Source organism: Coenobita brevimanus, chromosome 62 (genome assembly GCF_032717465.1).
Source record: "Coenobita brevimanus isolate Jiangsu-jjx chromosome 62, ASM3271746v2, whole genome shotgun sequence".
Lineage (NCBI taxonomy): Eukaryota > Metazoa > Arthropoda > Malacostraca > Decapoda > Coenobitidae > Coenobita > Coenobita brevimanus.
The window spans coordinates 34,353,531-34,375,986 of NC_137015.1; the positions used below are offsets into that span (position 1 = coordinate 34,353,531).

The 22,456-nt window shown below is 40.8% G+C and overlaps 1 protein-coding gene across 6 annotated transcripts in view; it reads right to left on the reverse strand.

The window, feature by feature from the left end:
- Flo1 (flotillin-1) overlaps nucleotides 1-19,584 on the reverse strand; it is a 283,677-nt gene extending 264,093 nt beyond the window's left edge. For 3 of the 6 annotated variants that reach the window (XM_080275746.1, XM_080275748.1, XM_080275744.1), the window contains exons 1-2: nucleotides 19,516-19,571; nucleotides 11,271-11,349 (exon numbers count right to left, since the gene is read on the reverse strand). In XM_080275746.1, the coding sequence (XP_080131872.1) occupies nucleotides 11,271-11,349; nucleotides 19,516-19,567 (131 nt within the window). In that variant the 5' untranslated portion in view covers nucleotides 19,568-19,571. Of the gene's footprint in view, nucleotides 1-11,270; nucleotides 11,350-19,515 lie in introns of all 6 variants that reach the window. The other 3 variants (XM_080275747.1, XM_080275745.1, XM_080275749.1) reach the window with 2 other exon arrangements.
- Nucleotides 19,585-22,456: the final 2,872 nt, after the last annotated feature.

Here is a 22,456-nt window from a genome sequence, read left to right on the forward strand (position 1 = left end):
CACATAATCAATCATTGCCTTCCTTTCATTCAGTTCACCACCCACCCTTCTCATCACTCGCCATGTATACCTGTGGATCATTTTGTGCCTGAAGAGGGTATTGGTTATCACCAACCCCCTCCCAGTACAAATGTCCACTAACGCACTGCCATTCTCATCTATCTCAGCAGGCACACTCCACTCACCAACTACTTCATCCACCTTCACATTCCCTACTTTACCATTCATATCACCAATCAAAAACACTCCCTCTCTCCTTCCAAACTTTTCCATGCACACTTCCACATTTGTCCAGAACTCTTCTCTCACTCTGCTTGCGCGAACTTGCGTTGGCGCATACACTCACACAATCGCCCACATTTGTATTCCAACTTTCAATCTTACCCACACAATCCTTGAGCCAACTGATCCATACTCTCTTATGTTCTTCTTCCATCTTTTACTCACAACAATACACACTCCTTCTTTTGCCCTCTCATTCTCACCTACTCCTGCACATATACCCCATCCATACTCCCATTCTCTGATGCTCTCTCCTCTCCATTTAGTTTCAGTTACTCCACATACATCCACTTTCGCACCCTCAAGCGCCTGGACAATCTCTCGCTCTTTCACCTCATCATTCGCACCCCTTACATTCCACGTCGCGATCTGTACCATGTCTTTTGTCTGGTCCTTGGTCGTTATCTTTTGATCAGTCCTTGTCTAAGGCTTCTTACTCGTTTTTTTAGTTAGCTGTTTTCTGGGGAGGTGCACTAACCCTTCGCCAACCCTTTTGGTCGCCTCATACGACAAGCAGGGATACTGGGGGAGTATTCTTGAAAACCCCCTACCCCCAGGGTATTATCATTATTATTATTATTATTATAATTATTAGGTCTTTCGTGGAAAAGTTTTAAAGAAGGGAAAGAAGTTGCATGCAGCCTTCATGGATTTGGAGAAAGCACATGACAGTGAACAGACATGGAATGTGGAAATCATTAAGAATATACAGGTATACCTCAGTATACGATACCCTTAGACGCGATACACAGGCTTAATGATGGGGGTAGAAATACCACCATATCCCGCCTAATGATGGCCAAACCCCGGTTTACCGATGGGTTTTGATTTTTTAAAATCGATTTTGATTATATTTTAGCCTAAAATTGTGTTTAGGTTTTTAGACTTAAATTAATGTGTTTTAGCCATTGGTGGGGTGAACATTGTCATTTTGGGGTACAGTTTACTAAGCTTGACTTTTTGTGGACTTATATTTGACCATTTTCATATTTTATCTGTTGGTTTTAGTGAGTTATTTACAGGTGTTAGGCTTAGGTTAGCTTCTTTTACGGCCATTAGGTCATTTAGATTGGCTTTCAACTTGTTTTTGAGCTCATTTGGGTGGGTTTTGGACTTGGTTGGGGGGGAAACCCAAGGATGAAAAACTTATCCCATTACTGTACATTAACTCTACCCTGATAGTCACTACTCGTTATACAATGGGGTTACGTCAGGTCATACCTTAACGTACAACAATTTTATCGTAAACTGGGAGATTGAAACACATTATAAAAGGGGGGTTACGTCAACTCAACTTTCCCAAAGTCACCTACCCAAGATTGAAACACAAATGACACCCCACCTTAATCACTTCCTGTGTCGGTCAAGTCATCTCCAAGACCAAAACAAACACTATCACACCAATACAGGCGGCGTTACTCACGTACAGTGAATTGTTGCAACAACACAACAATCACACTTGCATAACGTTGGTCTGGTGCTACATGATGTATAGGCCTATTGTAGCACGATGCTTGGCTGAACGGTGATGATAGCAGGGAGGGCACACGTGAACGAGTGGAAAAGACAGGACTTTGAAGGGGTGGCAGGACCGCAACTAAACCAAAACAATGCTCTGCACGCTGGAGCCACAATCTTGCCTGAGACAAGCGACGGTCACCTTGCGTGTGCCTGGCACTTCGTACAAAATTTTCCGAGGGCAATATCATTATAACGGGAAATTCATTGCAAATCTGATTTTAGGGTGGAACTTTTCTGTTATCATGGTAGCGAATTATCGTACACCGAATCAACGTATAACAAGTAGTGACTATATACGATATCCCGCATAACGATGGGTTTTTACCTAACCAAATGCCATCGTTAAACCAGGGTATACCTGTATGGAGTAAATGGGAAGGTGCTGAATGTCGTGAAATGTATGTATGAGGGTGCTAAGGCTGTAGTGCATGAGGATGGTGAACTGAGTGATTTTTTCTATGTGAATGTTGGACTGAAACAGCGGTGTCATGTCTCCATGGTTGTTTAATCTGTATATGGATAGGGTTATAAAAGATGCAAGGTAGAGCAGTGGATGTTGGAATGGCCCTAATGAGAGAGGGCAGTGACTGGAAACTTCCTGTACTGTTGTTTGCAGATGATCCTGTATTGTTAAGTGAAGATGCAAGCGAACTGCAAGGCTTGATGAATAAGTTTGAGACAGTGTGTAAGAAACAAAACCTAAAGGGTGGGTGTAAGAAAGAGTAAAGTTGTGGTCTTCAAGGGAAATGAAGTAACTGAATATACAATGAAGCTGAATGATGAGGAAATGGAAAATGTGAGTGCATTTAAGTACTTGGGTTGTGTGACAAGTAGAGATGGAAGTTTGGAGGATGAAGTGCTTGAAAGGATCCTACAAGGAAGAAAGGTTGCTGGTTCTCTGAAAGCAGTAATAAGTGGTAGGTAAGGGCACTCACCATCCAATCATTCGATGTAGTGATGCCCTCGGGTGACTAACTTTTCTTCTCTTCCGTCCTTCTTTTCTTCCTTCCTCTTTTTGTCATTCTTTCTTTCCTCCTCCTTCTGGCTACAGGTGCCTCTACACTAAGTGACAAGCCAAATGGTTTCCTGTACACTAGGAAACCATTTACAACGCTGGGTGGTAACTATATAACCAAATTACAGCGCCTGGTGGGTTAGTGGATAATTAAAACTCCAATCGGATAAAGCCTGTGCAAGTTTATCCCAGTGGTCGTTGGGATTTATTGCTCCTGTAATGCCACTTAGAGATGAGTGAGGCTGGTCACTCTCATCTTAAATATCAGGACCAACTTGCCTAGTCGGGGGCTCCTACGTTCCCCATGGGGCAATACAGGATTAGATGATGATGATGATAATAATAAGAAATAGGGAAGTTAGCATGCAAGTAAAAACCTTGCTGCATGATAGTGATACCATCCCTAATGTATGGAAGTGAAGCATGGACCTTGTTGGAAGGGCACAAGTCAAGAGTGAGAGCAGTGGAAATGAGTTATCTCGGAGGAGTATGTAGTGTACACAGAGAGATTGACTGACGAACAAGGAAGTGAAGGAGCACTGTGGTGTAGATGTGATAAAATGCATTAGGAGAAATGCACTGAGCTGGTTTGGTCATGTGGAGAGGATGGAGAATAAGAGACCAACAAGGAGTGAATGTGAGTAATGTGGAGGGGGGGAGAGGGAGGGGGAGGCCAAGGATGAGATGGAGGGATGGAGTGGAGAGGTATATGAGAGAGGGGAGTGTGAGCTGGGGGGAGGGAAGTGAAATGGCAGGGGACAAGGCAGCATGGAGGCAGTCTGTTTGCAGCCACCCCTTACGGGATTAAGGCATCTGGCAATAGATAGATAGATTGATAGACAGATAAAATATTATAATAATACTGTGCTTCTGAGTGTTGGATTAAAACTCAGGAAACAAGACAAGTGACAAAGATGCATCTCACATTGCATCTCTTACTAGCAACAGCACCAAAATGCCATGAGGAAAACAATTTGAATTCCGTGAAATGAAAGTATGGAAAATCAGCAAGGCCTAAAAAAACACTACCTCCTTTAACTCCCTTCAATATGATGACATCTTTATTATTACTGTTACCATCAGCAATTTATTCAACATTTCTCACATGGCCTACAGACAGGATGAAAAATTATCTCCATTAACTTTTTATCATAAAGAAGTCTTATCATGTGTACCACATTTTAACAAAGTTACTGCCAGACAGCTAGCTTAGGGAAGACACCTCACGAAGAAGGGGTTAATTTCAGAATCTGGGTCAACAGTTGGCCAGTCACTCCATAGAACATAGATGTACTGTACTGTGTTGTGTGTTGCTCATCTGACCTTGCACAACTATCACAGTGATCACACCTGTACTTTACTGAATGGATTCAGGCAGTCATGATCAGGGTGTGCCATTCTTTTTGTTCCTGCTCTACCATACACATAATGGCACACAAGCTATCCTTCAAACTTTTATGCTTTCCAAATCTAGCTTACATTTCACAGCAATGTATGCCTAATCAAAACACTATATTTTCTCATAAACATCTGCAATATCCAACATTCCTGCAGCTACTTATGGCAGGTGGTGGCAACCATCATCCACTCACTTGATGTAGTGCTGCATACTTTTTCCTTAGCCTTTATCATTCTTTTTCTGTGCCTGCCCTCCTCTCTTCCTATTTCTCCCATCTTTCCTGTCACTTCTTATTGCTTTTCTTTCCATTACAGGTGCCTTTACATTGAGTGACAAGCCAAATGGTTTCCTGTAAGCCAAGAAACCATTTACAACGCTGGGTGGCAACCACATAACCAAACCATACGTGCTCCCTACGTGTCAACAAGAGGATTGGTGGAGGGTTAGAGCCCCTCCCCATAAAACAAATAACTCAAAGTCAAATGGCCACCCCTTACGGAATTGTGGCATCTGGCAATAGATAGACAGATAGATAAACTAACCAATGACCTTTTACTGTTTTGCACTCCAGACTGGGATATGTTAACATCCCTGAATGTAATGTAATGCAATTACACTGATCCAGAGAATAATCAGGAAGTACTCTGATGTATGATGTCAGTACTTGTATTGTAATGTGACAATAATTCCATCACTTTCAGTGCTGACTTGTGAAGATACATGAAAACACTATTGGGTCATGATAAGAATTAACTCTTCCTTCATCAACTTTATAAACCACACCAAGCAGAAACAAATGCAGAAGGCATCTATTCAGTGACCTAAACTTCAATTTCTATTGATCTATTTACTTTCCAACGTACAGCAGAAGAGCAGTGTGCACTGCCAGCTACACAGATGCCAGCCTGAAAGTAAAAGAGTCCGAATCTTGCTGCAGGCACTTTGTGCCACTCAACTTAGGTATCCATCCACCCTTTATGGGTAGGGTAGGTAAAATGAATACCTGGGATAACACCTACTGTAGGAAAGGTCACTTATGATAACCTGGATGATGCAATGGCCTTCAATTCCAAGGTAGTATATAAATAACATGTAACATGCTCAAGCCTATGTTACAAAGATGAACACCATGGCTAAGTGCTTCATGGAATCTGCCCCCCACCATTTTTTACCTCAATCTCAGAGTCTATCAAAAGTGAGCATGATAAAAATCCTATAAGCTTCTGTCAACACCCACAAGTCCCTCCCATTTAGAGCCTCCATTTACTCCCACACTCCATTTTTTCACTTCATTATCAGTCTTTCTCTCATCATTCTCCCATTAAATGGGTGGTGTTCACTGCACAGCACTATGAGTTGTGTATTGGTGGGAATTTGGCTCTTAGCAGGTCTGTGATGTAAGCAGAGATCTATCTACCCATATTTACAAAGAAACCATTGGATGGTAGTGGAATGGTTATGCCTTTATAAAAACCTGTCTAGGTGATACTGCACAGCTGTGGATAGAAAGACAGGAGGTCAATGATTTGCATGCATTTTTAAAAGACTGAGGTACGAGAGAAGGGGCTGCAAGGTCCCACTCCTCCCACCTTGCCCTTGTGTGCACTACTCAGTATAATACTCATTTCTAATCTGCTGTTTACACACACATTCTTCTGTTCACCAATTTATCCATGCAACTGATTATGTACTTCTCAGGTATTAATTATTATTATTAAACTCAAAGACAACCAACACAAAGAATCTTTCCCTAGTCAATGCTGGAAAGTCCACACTGTCATGAAAGGGCTGCTTTACTTCTGTGTTCACATTCCTACCTGTATCAACATTTCAAACCTCTTCTTGTTCTCCAACCCTGTTAACCCACGGATTGCAAGCCACAGCTCAGGCTGGGTAACATCACGTTGCGAGCCACAGCTCAGGCTGTACTGCTCTTCCAGTGGCCGTGCATCACCGCTAACTACTCCACCCCTACGCAAACTTACGCATGGCGCTACGCAAAGATGGAGAGAGAGAGAGAGATTTTTTTCTTTTTCACCAGATGATGCCCTGGATGTTTATCTTCAAGTTTATAATAAACAAAAACTATTTTTTTTTTCCTCATTTTTTCACTACACCCCTACACAAACTTACACATGGCACTATGCAAAGACAGAGAGGGAGAGATTTTTTTTTTTTCACCAGATGATGCCCTGGATGTTTATCTTCAAGCTTATAATAAACAAAAACTTAATAAAAAAAATAATTTTTTGCACACCACAAGATGGAATAAAAAATGGTATTTGCACAATCCACAGGTTAAACACTCTCTCCTACTTCCAAAGCCATTTTGGCATCCTTCCTAAATGTGTTTCTCAGATATCTGAGCACCATCATCCACTCTATGACAGCATCATTTTACACATGTACCTCTAGTTTCAATAAAACAACTGAAGACCCAACTCACATTACGATCCATTTGTTGCCGCATCTTCTATTACCTACTACTGCACTGCTGTATCACAGCCATCATTTTATCGCTGTTTATTATCATTTGAGCAGGAAATCAATTTGCATATCTCTGACATCCTCACAACCACACACTTTCCCTATCCACAGCAGCCTATCCAGCTCAGTCAACTGTATGAGGGTACAAGATATGATTAATGTATAATGAAATGAAAAAGGGAGGCACAGAACAGTTTAACAATCTGCATTTCAGACTTTACTAATCTTCCAGATCTACCAGCACATCGTAAACACATCCTAATACCATTGCACCAGTCCTGAATGAGACAGCCCTAGCATGTATTTAATATGGACAGTAGGTATTAATGCTGAAGTGGTGATCTGTAAAGGAATGTGAAATGGAGGGCTGCTGGGCCTTTGGGAATGGACTATCAAGTCTATGCCCAGAGCTGCGTAAACTGACCAAAAAATCTTAGAAGCAATAACATACCAAACTGGAAGATTCCTTTACATGCATTTGCTAAAAAAGCTGTAATAATTGTCACTCATACATAGTAGTGGGGGACCACTAAAGAACATAGGCTAGTTCTTCAGCCTACCAAATGCAGTTTTCATCTGATTAGTTTCATCCAGCACAGAACAATTGAGTAACAAAACTGGTAATCATATAGAAACCACAAGTACTGAAATTACCTATGGTTTATCTATCTTTACCTGGTACAGAATTATGTGCTCTACATCCTATGGTATCTTACCAGTGGTTTTCAATTCTGCCCATCCAATTATTGTGAACTGAATAAATCCTCACTCTAATGGATTTGGTTCCAACAGATTTTGGATATACTGAACACACTTGTCAGTCCTCCTCCCTGCCCGAGACAAAAGACTCAAGTGTTTGAAACCAGACAGTTGACATTTTTTGTTTACAGGTACCGCGTGATGTTCTATATACAGCATACTACTGGATTTTCTTGGGAATTATAAATGATTTCAGTGCAAACAATATGTCTGCAATGTGCATGATACTGTTTATTCATTATTATTTACATTTTTCTGCCACATTCAGAGCTAATGGACAATAGGCTTTGACAAACTGTCCTTCCCCTCAACTGGTTTGTAAGAATGAGGATTTACTGCATTTTTGTTCTCCCATCTAATATATAACGTACACCTATCTCTTACCTGTTTTTCCTCCATTCTGTTTAGCATCTGTTTAGTTCATGCCAACCAGAGGATTGAATTCTCACTGGTTCTGGAGACTCCCTAACACCTCTTCCTTACCAGTGAATTTTTACATGTAGCATATTAGTACTTGGATGGGTGACCGCCAGGGAACACCAGATGCTGTTGGCATCCCTACGTGTCAAGTGGGGTTGGTGGAGGATTAGTGCCCCTCCCTGTAAAACAATTAACTCTAAGCCCTTGACCACCCCGTTTGGGATACATGGCGTCTGGCAATGGATGGATGGATGGATATTAGTATTCTCTGGTACGTTATTTATGTAATCCATAGTGACAGTAAAATCCCAATTTTATGGATATACAATTTCCCTAAAATACCAATTCCTCTAAATGAATATAAAATATATGAACAATAACTTAAACTGTACATAAAGCAGTTGAATCTGACAGTGTTTGCCTTCAGAGTTTGGCTAACCTCCACAATAACATTAATGGCTACTTTCCACAATAACATTAGCTGCACTGCTTGATGGACAATGTTTCCCAGAGGTCACTTTGGGTCACTGAACTAAGCCTAGTGAATTCACATGGAATACTCGTGGGGTTAATCAGCTTCTGAAGACAGACTTTCCCCCCATTATTTTGCTTATACTAATTTGGATCCATACATTTATCAAGGTTCACTTCTGCCCCCCCCCCCCCCAATCCCCAACAAAGAACACAAGATTCACCATCATCATATTTTCAGGGAAGTAAGTTAAATAACATATGACATGAAATGGATCAACTACGAATAGCCCAGTGTAGTGCATGTGGTGCATCGGTAACAAAGCAGAGGTGTCTGAATGCACAAGTTTAGTCATTTTTAAGTACAAAACATGATGTATTCTGCTGTATCTAATGATTACTGTTCAGTAGTGCAAATGTTTGTTGTTAGCTAATACTATCTCATACATCACTGACATACTATATCCTACATAAATACAGTACCTGGTATTCAAAAATAAAGAGATGGTGATCATTCACTTTGAACAATGATCAGCTGTTATGACACTGGGCATCATGTTCATAAAACTTCTTGAGTATATAAAATAATTTATTTTAATCATTTTTTCTTACTCAGAAATGATACCAAATACTTCAAAACCTTTCTAGCATGGATACTTTGATAACAGGAAAACATGACATATAATAATATTTCTGACGATAATTCAGTGATAAGGAGAGTAAGGGCTATCAAGAATTTGGTCTGAAAACAAGTGATGAAATATTACCATATTTAAATACAATTCAGTATTACACATTTCAGTCATTTACACAACAGTACTTGAGAGTTCATAAGCTGATTTTCTTTTCTTATAGTAATGCATATAGTTAATATACAACATCAAAAGTTTCCTTATTATTATCATTAACCCAGTTTTCCAGCAAGACATGCTTCCATGTGAATTTATGGATGTACCAATTACAAGATGATTACTGCAGTAGGCTACTTTTCAAGTTCTAGGCAGTTCCAGTAACTGTCTACCTTAGACTATGAGGATAATAAGGATAGTATTTTTTATTCTTTACTATAACAGATAGGACAAAGGATAGTACAGTATTTTTTATTCTCCCAAAAAATCTATTTAATGAAAAAGCTCGAAGTGAATGTATTGAGATGGTTTGGTTATGTGGAGAGAATGAATGACAATAGATTGGTGAAAAAGGTATATCTGAGTGATTCTGATGGAGGGGGGAGGCAAGGTAGGCCAAGAAGAAGGTGGAGAGATATGGTGGATGAGTGTATGAGGAAAAGAGGTATGGAAGTTGGTAAAGCTAAGGGACTGACAAAAGACTGAGCTGGCTAGATGAATTTTGTGCGGAGAAGTGCATAACCAGGGATTTGGCACCCCTTTTTAACATGACAGCATTCGAACTGACTCTATCAGACAGGTATATGTGAAGCTACAAAATGTGATGAAATTTTTCTGGCATATCTAATGGAGCCATATTCCGTGGGCTTGAATAATGAGTGAATGGAAACGTGGCCCACTGAACTGGACAAACTTAGGTTGTCTGGACATTGCTACTCTTCACCCTGCCCTTGGGTGGGAAAGGAGGTCCGGATGATGATGATGAAAAAGCTGTGGTCCCAAACCATTTTGTAGAATTAGCATTTTACTGTATTAAGAAATAAATAACATACCAGCGAACACTATGGAAGAAGTGCTAAAAGGCCTTCTAAGCTGAAGAGAATATGGCAAGAACTGATCCAGTGTAACAAGGGGATGAGAATTTTGACAGGATGCTGGGTTAGTTGTGATTATCAGCTGCCTGGCAAATGGTCATCACCTCGCTCAATGCACTTGATAATAACTGACAATACTGTAATTATTATATTTGTCACCAAAACGATGGTCTTTCAGCACTTCACTTTATACTCTGGGAAAGAAAACAAAATGAACAGTTTACATAATGACTTTATGTATCAGAAAAATGTATTTCACATGTGGTTTTTCTTAGTATTCTACCTCACACTACTTGATTTGCATATTGTACAGATGCTCATTTGGTAAACATCAAGTGGCCAACAAGCTGAACACTAAGTGATCACTGTACAGCTATTGTGAGTGACACAAACTGAGTGATGCAAGAACATAATCCTGGCCAGTGTCCAGCAGACTGAAGTGGGTGACATGGACTGGTCTAGTGCAGCTACAACCCAAAAATAATGTTAGCCAATGAAAGCATTCCGGGATTAAAGGTAGAGTCGGAGAAAGCAAGAGGGGAAGTCAAAGGAATGAAGAGGGTATAAGGCATGGAAGGAAAGCTCTGCAAACAAGTGAAATTTCTCACACTCTACACTAAAGGCTCCGATCTGGCTCTCTTCGTCTACTGTAATCGCATATTTAGAAAGAATCACCCAGGGAAGGAAACAAAAAAAAAATAAAAGCATGAAGCAGACAGGAGAGCAGGAAAGGAAGACACCAGCTACCATCACACCCAACCCCATAGTTCACAGGCTGAAGAACAGAAAACCACCATCTCACAGAAGGCACAGCTCAATCCTCCAACTCTCTCCTCAGCGACACACAGTATTCTACTCAAGTGGAATTCAAAAAGTCCTATTCATATGTTGCATTTTGCAAATACATAAACAGTAAAGGGCTGCATATGAAGTTCCAACACAGCCAACACATTAGATTTTCCATTTCCTTCAACTTCCAGTAATGTTACGTGAAAAAAAAGTTGGGATATTTTCAAATGGATCCATCACATACAATAAAGCCTTATCATACCTTAAAACTGAGCATAAAACTAAAAAAATGAGGAGAGAAGAGGGAAACTAAGCCATCCCAATCTGAGTGCATGAGTTATCCATTCTCAAGCCCTGGCGTGTCTCATAACCCTTGTAAGCTGGTGGAACCCAAGAACCAGTACCTTTGCAGCATCTGTATACATGGCCACACAAAGGCCCTCCCTCCCACTACAGTCAGGGGCTTCCCATGGTAGCAACATCCTGCAAACATGGGATTGGCAACATCAATACCTCATCAACTCAGCTGCCATTCCCAAGCCATGTTTGCTTTGGGGGGGAACTCAAGGGAAACTGGGAAGCCTGAGAGGTTTTTATAAATTTCTTTAGGTTAACCTCATCATTCAATATGGTTAAATATTTTCTTACAATTCTGTTCATACCAGAGGGTTTTATTCAGCTCATGAGAGACTTTTTGAACTGGAGGTAATAAATACTGTACAGCCTTCAGTATACAGCTAGAGCTTCCCCTCAGCTGAACAGAAACACCCAGAAGTAGTAGTAACAATATAAAAGGCGAAACATCACCTCACTGAAAAGATTAAGTAAAATCAATGTGTAGAAATCTTGACGACAAGAATGTGGGTTAATATAAGGAAATACATAATTTCACATTTAATTCTTGGAAGAGAAAATGAAGAATGTAAAGAATAAACAAATGTCATATGGAAAATGGCTACAGTACAATGCTACACTATGACTGTTCCCATTGTAGATATGTCAGGACACATCTTGGGGTAAAGAAAGCAAAGTAACAAAGCTCAGAACAAAAAGATTATGTTATGCATCTTTCTTCTTTTATATTGTGTGTGTGTGTGTGTGTGTGTATATATATATATATATATATATATATATATATATATATATATATATATACTGTACAATATTTATATGTATGTATACACTGTATAATATGTGGTAGCTGGGGACGCTCACCATCTACTCACTCGATGTAGTGCTGCTCTCGCTCTCTCTCTCTCTATACAGTATTTATATGTATACACTGTATAATATGTGACAGCTGGGGGCGCTCATCATCCACTCACTCCATGTAGTGCTGCTCTTGGATGTCTACCCTTTCCTCTCCTCCATCCTCTTCTGTCTTTCTTTCCTTCATTCTTTCCTCGTCTTTCTGCCTATGGGTCACTCTACACTTCCTCTTCTGTCTTTCCTTCATTCTTTCCTCTTCCTTCTGCATATGGGTGACTCTACACTGAGTGAAAAACCAAATAGTTTCCTATACACCAGGAAACCATTTACTATGTTGGGTGATAATCATATACCAAAATTTTGGTAACTGGTGGTTTAGTGGGTAATTACGGCACTCCAATTAAATTGAACCTGTGAAGGTTTATATCCAAGAGATGGTTGGGGTTTACTGCTCACATAATGCCACTCAGAGATGAGTGAGGCAGGCCACTCTCATCTTAAATGTCAAGACCAACTTGCCTAGCGCCAGGCCCCTATGCTCCTCATGGGGCAACATAGGATTGGATGATGAATGAATGATGAAATATATATATATATATATATATATATATATATATATATATATATATATATTTATATATACAGGTATAAATATATATAGCAAGCCTATATAAACCCTCGATATAATGAACCTCGGTATTGAGAATTTCGGATATAACAAACGGCTAAATCATGACTGAACTTCCCCTCGATTTTGCGAACAAAGGTCGCTAAATGAGGGGGAAGTTCGGGAATCAGTCCACGGTGACAACAGCATCCCTTCCTCGCACAGTAAGTGTACTTTAACAGTACTAAATTATACTGTATTCTTATTATAGGTACTGTATTTACATACACAACTTCATATTGTATTTACACGTACAATTTATAAACCATTGAATTCTCCATGCAAAACTTTTTAGAGTTCGTTTAGGTTATGTCTGAGCATGTAGGACCAAACGACTCCCCTTATATAGCAAAATGAGTTCGATAATCCCTCGGAAATACCAACCCCTAGCACATGGCGAACTTTCGGATATAGCGACCCACCCCCTCCCCCCAATTAGTTCGTTATATCAAGGGTTTACTGTATACACATATACACTGTATATACGGTATCAATCTATTTATTGCCAGATGCCTTAATCCTGTAATTGGTAACCAAAAACAAATCGCCTCCTTGTCACCCTGTCCCCTGCCGTTTCACTGCCATGCTCCCAGCTCACATCCCCCTCTCTCATATACCTCTCCACTCCATCCCTCCATCTAATCCTTGGCCTCCCCCTCCCTTTCCCCCCCTCCACCTCACTCACATACTCTCCTTATCAGTCTCTCATTCTCCATCCTTGCCACATGGCCAAACCACCTCGATGTGTTTCTCCTAAAGGTTCCTATCACATCCACATCCACACCACAATGCTCCTTCACATCCTCATTTGTCAGTCTGTCTCTCCATGTGACTCCACTGGCTCCTCTCAAATAACTCATCTTCACTGCTCTCACTATTGACTTCTGTCCCTCCAACAAGGTCCAAGCTTCACTTCCATATGTTAGAGTTGGTATCACAATACAGTCATGTTGTAACTTTTTCATTTCCATGCTCACTTGTCTGTTCCTTATCACTGCTTTCAAGGAACCAGCAACCTTTCTTCCTTGCTGTACCCTTTCAAGCACTTCATCCTTCAAACTTCCATCCTTACTCATCACACAACCCAAGTACTTAAACACTCTCACATTTTCCACTTCCCCCTCATCCAACCTCGCTGTACATTCATTGACTTCACTTCTCTTGAAGAACATAACTTTACCCTTCCCTGCATTCACCTTTAGATTCTGCTGCTTACACACTCTCCCAAACTCATCCACCAAGCCTTGCAGCTCCCCTTCATCTTCACTTAACAACACAGTATCATCTGCAAACAACAGTACAGAGAGTTTCCAAACACTGCCTGCTCTCATTAGGGTCATTCCAACTCCCAACATCCACTGCCCTACCTTGCATCTCTTTTATAACCCCATCCATATAAAGACTGAACGACCATGGAGACATGACACATCCCTGTTTCAATCCAACCTTCAAGTAGAAAAATTAACTCAGTTCACTATCCACATGCACTGCAGCCTTAGCACCCTCATACATACTATTCACAGCATTCAACAACTTTCCATCTACTCCATATATTCTTAATACTGTACTTTCCACAATCCTTGTCTATCCACCCTGTCATATGCTTTCTCCACTATATGTATATATCGTATACACAGGTGGTAGGTGGGGGTGCTCACCATCCACTCACTCGATGTAGTGCTGCTTTGGGTGTCTGCCCTTTCCTCTCTTCTCTCCTGCCTCTTCTGTCTTTCTTTCCTTCATTCTTTCCTCTTTCTTCTGCCTATGGGTGACTTTACACTCCCTCTTCTGTCTTTCTTCCTTCTTTCTTTCCTCTTCCTTCTGCCTGTGGGTGACTCTACACTGAGTGACAAGCCAAATGGTTTCCAGTAACCAGGAAACCATTTACTAAACTGACTGGTAACCATACAACCAAATTATAGCGCCTGGAGGTTCCGTGGGTTATTAAGGTGCTCCAATCAGACTGAGCCTGTGTAGGTTTATATCCACGGGGTGGTTGGGGTTTCTTGCTCATGTAATGCTGAGTGAGGCTGGCCATGCTCATCTTAAATGTCAGGACCAACTTGCCTAGCCCCAGGTTCCTACGCTCCTCATGGGCCAACACAGGATTGGATGATGAATGGATAGATATATATACAGTCTATCCTCATAAAATACAGTTTTCGCAAACACGAAAATGGTCTAACACGGTACAATTTTCCAGAAGCACCACCCCTTACGGGATTTTGGCATCTGACAATAGATAGATAGACAGACTACCTCTTCTAACACGGCCATTGATGAAGCTAACAAGGTTTTTTGAACTGGGCAGGCTGTGTTGAGATGAATCTCCACAGTTGTGTGCAGTGGAAGCCAAAGGTGGCAATGTCCAAAAAGCTGCTGAGTCCACCTCTGTTGCTGTGTCTGCTGCTCAGGCTGTGCCAGGCCGTGATAAGGTGACTCTTCAGGAGGTGATGGAGGTTGCCAGGGATGTCAGTGACACTTTATTGGACAGACTAGTGGAGGAAGTTGAACAGCAAGTAAGGACAAGCAGGATAGGGAGGAGCAAGAGGAAGGAAGGGAGGAAAGAGCACCAGGTGAACCCACCAGTGAGACGTTAAGTCTGATCCTGAGTCAAGTTGATTATCTCATGGAGATCATCTTGGATAAGGACCCTTCGCTTGCCAGAGGAAATGAAGTGATCAAGCAAATGTTAGATGTTTTCAACGTCTACAATCGTATGCACACTGAACGAGTGAGTCGACGTAAACAGTCACTCACCGCTCGCTACTTTGCCAGACAAGCTGCTGATGAACTCCAGGAAGAGGATATCCAACACCAGCAGGAAGAGGAAGCCATGGATAACATAGATGATGATGTAAGAAGTGCTATAAGTGCTACTGACTATGAAGGATTTTAACCAGTGTCCTCCCCTCTACCTCCTCTCTGGCATAGTGTGTCTCCTCTTATCCTCCCATAGGGCAAATAAAATGTGGCTTTTAACTTAGACAGAACTGTAATAGTACTCTTTTATAATTTTTTGAACCATACTAATGCTTTCTAGGAGGTTAAAATTGGGGGTATAAAAAATTTTTGCACAAGGGGGTAAAAAGTGGACTTTGGGCAGGGGTGCGGAAGGAAGTAGGGGGTTTCAAGAGTCCCTGTAAAATGAAATTTCTGTAACACAGTAGGGGTGCAGTAGCAATTAACCGTGTTAGCTGAGGACAGACTGTATATATATATATATATATATATATATATATATATATATATATATATATACTGTACAGTAATACCTCGATATACGATATCCCTAGATGCCACAACTCGGCTTAACGATGGGGGTAGAAATACCACCATACCCCCCCTAATGATGGCCAAACCCCAGTTTAATGATGGGTTTTGATTTTTCTTTTTACCGATATTGATGACAGACTAAAATTGCGTGTTTAGGTTGATTTATCAACTGATTTTAAATATATATTAATGTGATTTAGCCATATGTGGGGTGAACATTATCATTTTGGGGTACAGTTTACTAAGCTTGATTTTTTCCAGACTTATATTTGACAACATTCAGATTTTATTTGTTGGTTTTAGTGAGTTATTTACAGGTGTTAGGCTTAGGATAGCTTCCTTGACAGCTAGTAAGCCATTTAGATTGGCTTGAAACTTGTATTTGGGCTCATTGGGTGGGTTTTGGGCTTGGTTTGGGGGGAAACCCATGGCTGGTAAACGGTCCACATTGAAATACGTTAAAAGTACCCCAATAAACGATACCTCACCTAACAATGAGGTTTTACCTAACCACTTTGATCATTAAACTGGGGTATGCCTCTATATATATATATATATATATATATATATATATATATATATATATATATATATACCGGTATATACAGTATATAAATATACAGATAGATAGATAGATATAGATATATTGCATATATCTATGATATACATATATTTCTTCGTTTTTTTGTGCCATGTAATCTAGTTTTTAATTCAATCCAAGATCTTAAGTATTGTATGTGGAGCTGGTCCACTAGGGTATCGAATCATAGCAGTAAAAACTTTAAAATGTTTCATATATAATTATAGCAAATACTGTACAGTAATGAGTGTCCGAATTTTTTCTCAAACTTTGGTGAATTCGGACACACTGTATAAATCTGTACATACATAGAAAACGAATGCAGATGGCTACGCTGCGTTCCCAGTTTAGTTTCAGTGGTATGTGGGGCCATTTTGGGGCTTAAAAAAAAAAAAAAAAAAATGTACTTCCAGAACAAAAAAAATGTCACTCCCTGACAAAATAAGTTAATGACTAGAATGAGATATGAACACGACAGCAATTTAATTTATTCCTTGGTTTAAATAAATATATCAGAACACATGTAGATAATATAAATCTAGCTACAAACTTTAATACTGTATATACTTAACAATCATTTCTGATTAATAATTTTGTTTTTGGAAGACTAATGGAAAATTCGTTAAAGGTGATATTTAACACAATTATTTGGCTTTACCAATTTTTTGCTTGCTTTTTTCACTACGACAAGGACCTTGATCTCCACCAGTTCTTCTCATATGTATTCGAGTCATTAGGTGACTTTGCTTAAACATATAATGCCATAAAAGCTCAGAATACCTGTAAATGACACATATGAACCCAATTAAACACAATATCCACATCTGGCAAATTATAAGCAATAGTACGTTGTAAAAAATGTTATTTTTTCGTTCATACTCCCCCTGTCCGAATTCACCCCAATGTCCGAATTGACTCCAATTTGCATAAAAATTTTAAAAATTTCATTAAATGCCCAATTAAGAGATTAATTGAGAAGATAACGCCAATTACTTACTTTGCACTTTCACACTACGCCTGAAAGTACATCTGGGCACTGAAGATTTTCCTGCATCTATTCATCAACATTACTGCCAAAGAAAGTTTGCCAATGTTACGAAGTTTATTCCTTTTATATGTACAGTATTTGCTTTTTAGTATATATCTGGTACATGTCATGTGATAAAGATCATTATACACAAAAGTACAGTAAAGAATTATATACAAACAATTGGGTGCAAACAGATTTCAAATATGTTTATTCAATAATTATTAATTAATCTGAATAACTTTTTATTGCAATAATATCCGAATTTGCCCCAAGTTCGAATTCACCCCAGTTTACAGTATACATACATATATATATATATATATAGTACTTTCATTTGCAAGGGAAGAGTTGGTGAGTAATATGGTCTTTAATTTGTTTCCCTAAGTGCTATATTTTCTGAGACACAGTATGAAGGTTTGAAAAAAGGCAATTTCCGGGAATTTGCCTGTAGGGAGGTGACAACTGCGTTAGAAGTAGCCCAGCGTTTGGGAGTTAATACACTTTGATCTATTTTCATTATTGTATTTAGTACCTGATTAATGTATTTTGATCCATAGCAAAACCTCAATACTGTATAACGGACTTTGATAGACCAGAATTCGCTTTTATCGGAATCAAGGAGCAACCAGACTAAATTCTTATATTGTACTGTATATCGGAAAAAGTCCGATAAAGCCAGAAGCAATCTGGACTGCCTGACCACTTCAGCTATGTTTTTTTTTTTTTTTTTTTATGCGAGGAAGAAGGAACCAAAGGCCATGAGCCTGCAGTAACAGTTCCCTCCAAGAGAAAAACAAAATACAATATAGAGCCAAATTCAAGATCCGATCATTTTGAGATGCCTGGACACACTGCGTTTGAAAGACTGGAGATCACCAAAATAAGGTAAATAAAAGACAATTTTATCAGTGTACATTGCTGTATTATTATATATATTATACGATCTGATTATTATAGTGAATGTATAATACAGTAAAGTACTACAATGGTAGTGGAAACAGTTTAAAAACCGTTGGTGCAATCTGGACTAATGTCTATCGGAGAAAGTCCGGGTTAACAGGGGGAAGTCCAGATGTCTCTTTTATCGGAATGGCTTAGGCCCAATATAGTCTTTTAAAGTGAGGTTTTACTGTATTTTGATAATTTTATTCTGTATCTGATACTGAAGGCATTGTTGTCATTTGCAACAAAAATGTCTCTAAATTAACCAAACTGCATCAAGAAATCGCTGCAAACAGAAATATAATACATGGGCGCAATGAAGGAAACAATTTCTTTCCCCATTTTCCCTTACCTGAAAATCCCAATTTCCCACTGATGCCCCATTGCTGACAACTGGGGATCTTAAAAAAATAAAAAATAATTTCTGAAAGGTAGAGGTAAAAGTATCACAAATCACATAAACCAAGAAAAAACTATAAATTAACCACCAAGTAGAGTATACAATAAGTTGACAATATGTAATATGGTGTTATAACAACAGATCTGGGATCACACGCATAAATAAAAAATGGTTTAAACACAATGCTGTGGAGGCAAATCCCGAGCAATTATGCGGTGGGCTATCTCATTAAAGATTCCCGACGTCAATCTGTTTAAGTTAAACCACAATTTCACTGACATTACACAGTAAACATCCAAAGTGTGTAGTTGCTGTAAATTATGCATAACACACCGGGTGCCTATAACACCAGGGCTGGCAGCAAATTATCATTATGTCCTGACTTTGGCGTCAGCCAAGGCGGCGCCAGGTCTTGTTTACAAACACCCAGTCCACGCCCTCAAATTTTCAAGCAAGAAATTACTCTTTAAAGTATAAAACTTGTGTTATTTTTATATGCTTAATTTACCAACAGATACTAACCCTACAAATGACGTGTGACTCACCTGATATCACGAGGGCCTCGTTGGGCCCGCAAGTCACAAAACCCCAAACCATACCGACGTGCAGCACCAAACCAGTGAGAGTAGGCGTCTGCTTCGATTCAAACTATAAACTCCAGAACCATTTCCTCCGATCAATGGTTACACACCGTTTAAATATTCCAATCTTCTTTTCCATCCGCAAGCTTTGGGCTGCAATGTCTAAAATGTACGTGGGAATGGAACTTGATTTTGTATTACAATATCCTTAACATCTATACTGTATGGGATCTTGGCACCGCGAAAGAATGTGACTGAGCTTTAATGGCATTAGTATTATATAACCATTTACAGATCGCTGTTATGATTGCCTTTTTTAGTTAGATTCTTAGCCGCAATAATTAAAAGTTCATCCCACTACACGAGCTACATGTCTCTCTGGCCGTGGTAAAATGAAAATTGCACCACTTTGAAGACTATGGTGCGTTGTTAGTGGTTGTCACTTATCAGTCTTGGACAGATAGGTCGACAAATATTCAGAAAGTGTGTGTGTGTGTGTGTGTGTGTGTGCTTCCGTCTCTGTGTCACTCCTATAACATTTCTATTATTTCACCTGCGTGTTTTCTTCCTCTCTCTCACTTTTTTTTTTATCAGTATTTCTCCTGATTGTTCTTACCAATCCAAGTCTCTCTCTCTCTCTCTCTCTCTCTCTAGGAAAAAAAGAGATTCTTCTTAATACGGCCACTTCCTGAGTTGTTGTGGAATTTTGGTCGCTTGAAAAAGACATACGTCGACTTAAAAAGACTAAGGTATCAGGTTCGCCTGAGGGCTGTGGGACTTTTTTAGTAGAATCTCGTAGACTACAAGATCAACTAAAGTGTTTAAAATCTGAATGGGTTTCACAATCATTACATAGAAAGTTGCTTACTCTTAACACGGACTTGGCACACAACCATGTCTGGAAGCTGTAAATGAAAAAATTTACCAGCAGAATTACATGAAACTTTTCCACGTGCAAGATCTGCTCCACATGGACCTGACTCAACATGGACGTTGTTAACACTACAGTGGAAAAGTTTAAGGGATTCATCGGCAGGATCTTACACTAGAATAAATGTGAATTGGATTTGCATTCCCAGGCAAACATGATGTATCTCTGTTATGCTGAGTGTTTTTAGGTCGACTCCTCGTCCTAAAAACATTAGCGACTGAGCGGGGTCCTCTTTCCGGATCGGAAGTAAAGCACCAACAAAGGAACAGGACATAAAAACTAGGCAGTACACCTTAACACATCTATTACCTTAATTCTAACACCGTTACAATATTACATAGAGTGATATGCAGGATATGGGATACAGATATACAGAGTTACGTTAAGATGTCACGGGATATTCAACACACACTATAATCACATATAACAATGGATTATGGTTCTATAAGTGAAGGTGATTATCTTTCAACAAAGCCCAAAAAGTCTCTGTTCACAGTCATAAGAGGAATATACAAGATTAATAGCCTAGGGGAGGAGTATTACTATAAGAAAGGCAGGGGGAGGATCACGACACTCGACTTGGTCAACTAAGCGCGGCGACACTCGGCCAAGCATCCGGCTGCCGTTCACTGACAGGGGAGGGGGGGGGCGTCTATTCTGGGATGGGGGACCAACACTAGATTTGCTAATATAGAAATACTGTCTTTAAAAAGGGGCAAGTGAGTTTATGGGGATCACGAACGCTTATTTGTTGACTTCCTCTAGATCGTTCAATGTCACTCTGTCACTGTTCCGGTTCCACTTTCTCGGGTATATTGAGATTGAAAAGGTGTCACTGATCTTACCCGTTTTTCTGGAGTGATATCACTCTGTCTCTATAGCCAGGGGGGGGGGAACCTCCGGGGACTCTACCTGTGGCGGGCGTCACACTACCCGCAGGGGGAGTCACTACCCGGGTCCGTTCCGTCGGTGTGTTGCAGGGAGGCCCTCTTGCCTGGGCCCTCGACCTGACGTAGACCCTCCTCTCAGGGTCTCGTCGTCGTGATGCAGGGAGGCCCGCCTATGTGGGGCCTCGACCTGATGTAGACCCTCCTCTCAGGGTCTCGTCGTCTTGATGCAGGGAGCCCCGCCTATGTGAGGCCTCGACCTGGAGTGGTGGCCCTCAGGACTGGAGGCAAACAGGTGGAGGAGGCGTGTCTGGTGTCGGAGGCTCCGCGGTGTGAGGAGGGCAGTGCTGGTAGGCTGCTGGGCTCGCCTGGGGGTCCTGGGGCTGTGGAGGTCTGCCAGGGGACGCGCCGTCAGGTGTGGGCTGCGGCCTCATCTCCTGCTGGTGCCTGGGGGAGACAAGAATTTCCCAGGAGTAGGAGGCAGGCCCCGACTGGGACTTGGTCTCTGCTCTGGCGACACCTTCGGGGCAACTCTCCCGAGTGGTGTCCAGCTACTCTCGCAGGAGATTGCTGAAGGTAGAGGACACACGGAGACCGTGTTCTCTCTCCTATACAGGGAGGGTAGCACGGAGGCGACTCTCTCTCCTGTCTCCGTCACAGCCGTGGCTCCAGGTTATTTTACCCTGGGACCCACTTTTGGCTCTCCATAAGGGACCCTTACCCTTGGGGTGGCTGAGGGTACTGGCCCCTTACAGCTCACTATTGGGCCTCCTGCCCGGTTTGTGGCAGAGGGTATTTCTCCCTCGTGGCTCACTGTGGCAGAGGGTACTAGCCCCTTGTGGCTCACTGTGGCAGAGGGTACTGGCCCCTTGTGGCTCACCAAAGTTGTGGCAGAGGGTGGTGTTCCCTCGTGGCTCACTGTGGCAGAGGGTACTAGCCCCTCGTGGCTCACCAAAGTTGTGGCAGAGGGCGGTGTTCCCTCGTGGCTCACTGTGGCAGAGGTGGGGACACCTCGTGGCTGACCAAGGAACCTCCTGCCCTTAAGGGGTGTAACTATGGTCGTCACCAAAAAGCTACCAGGGACTGA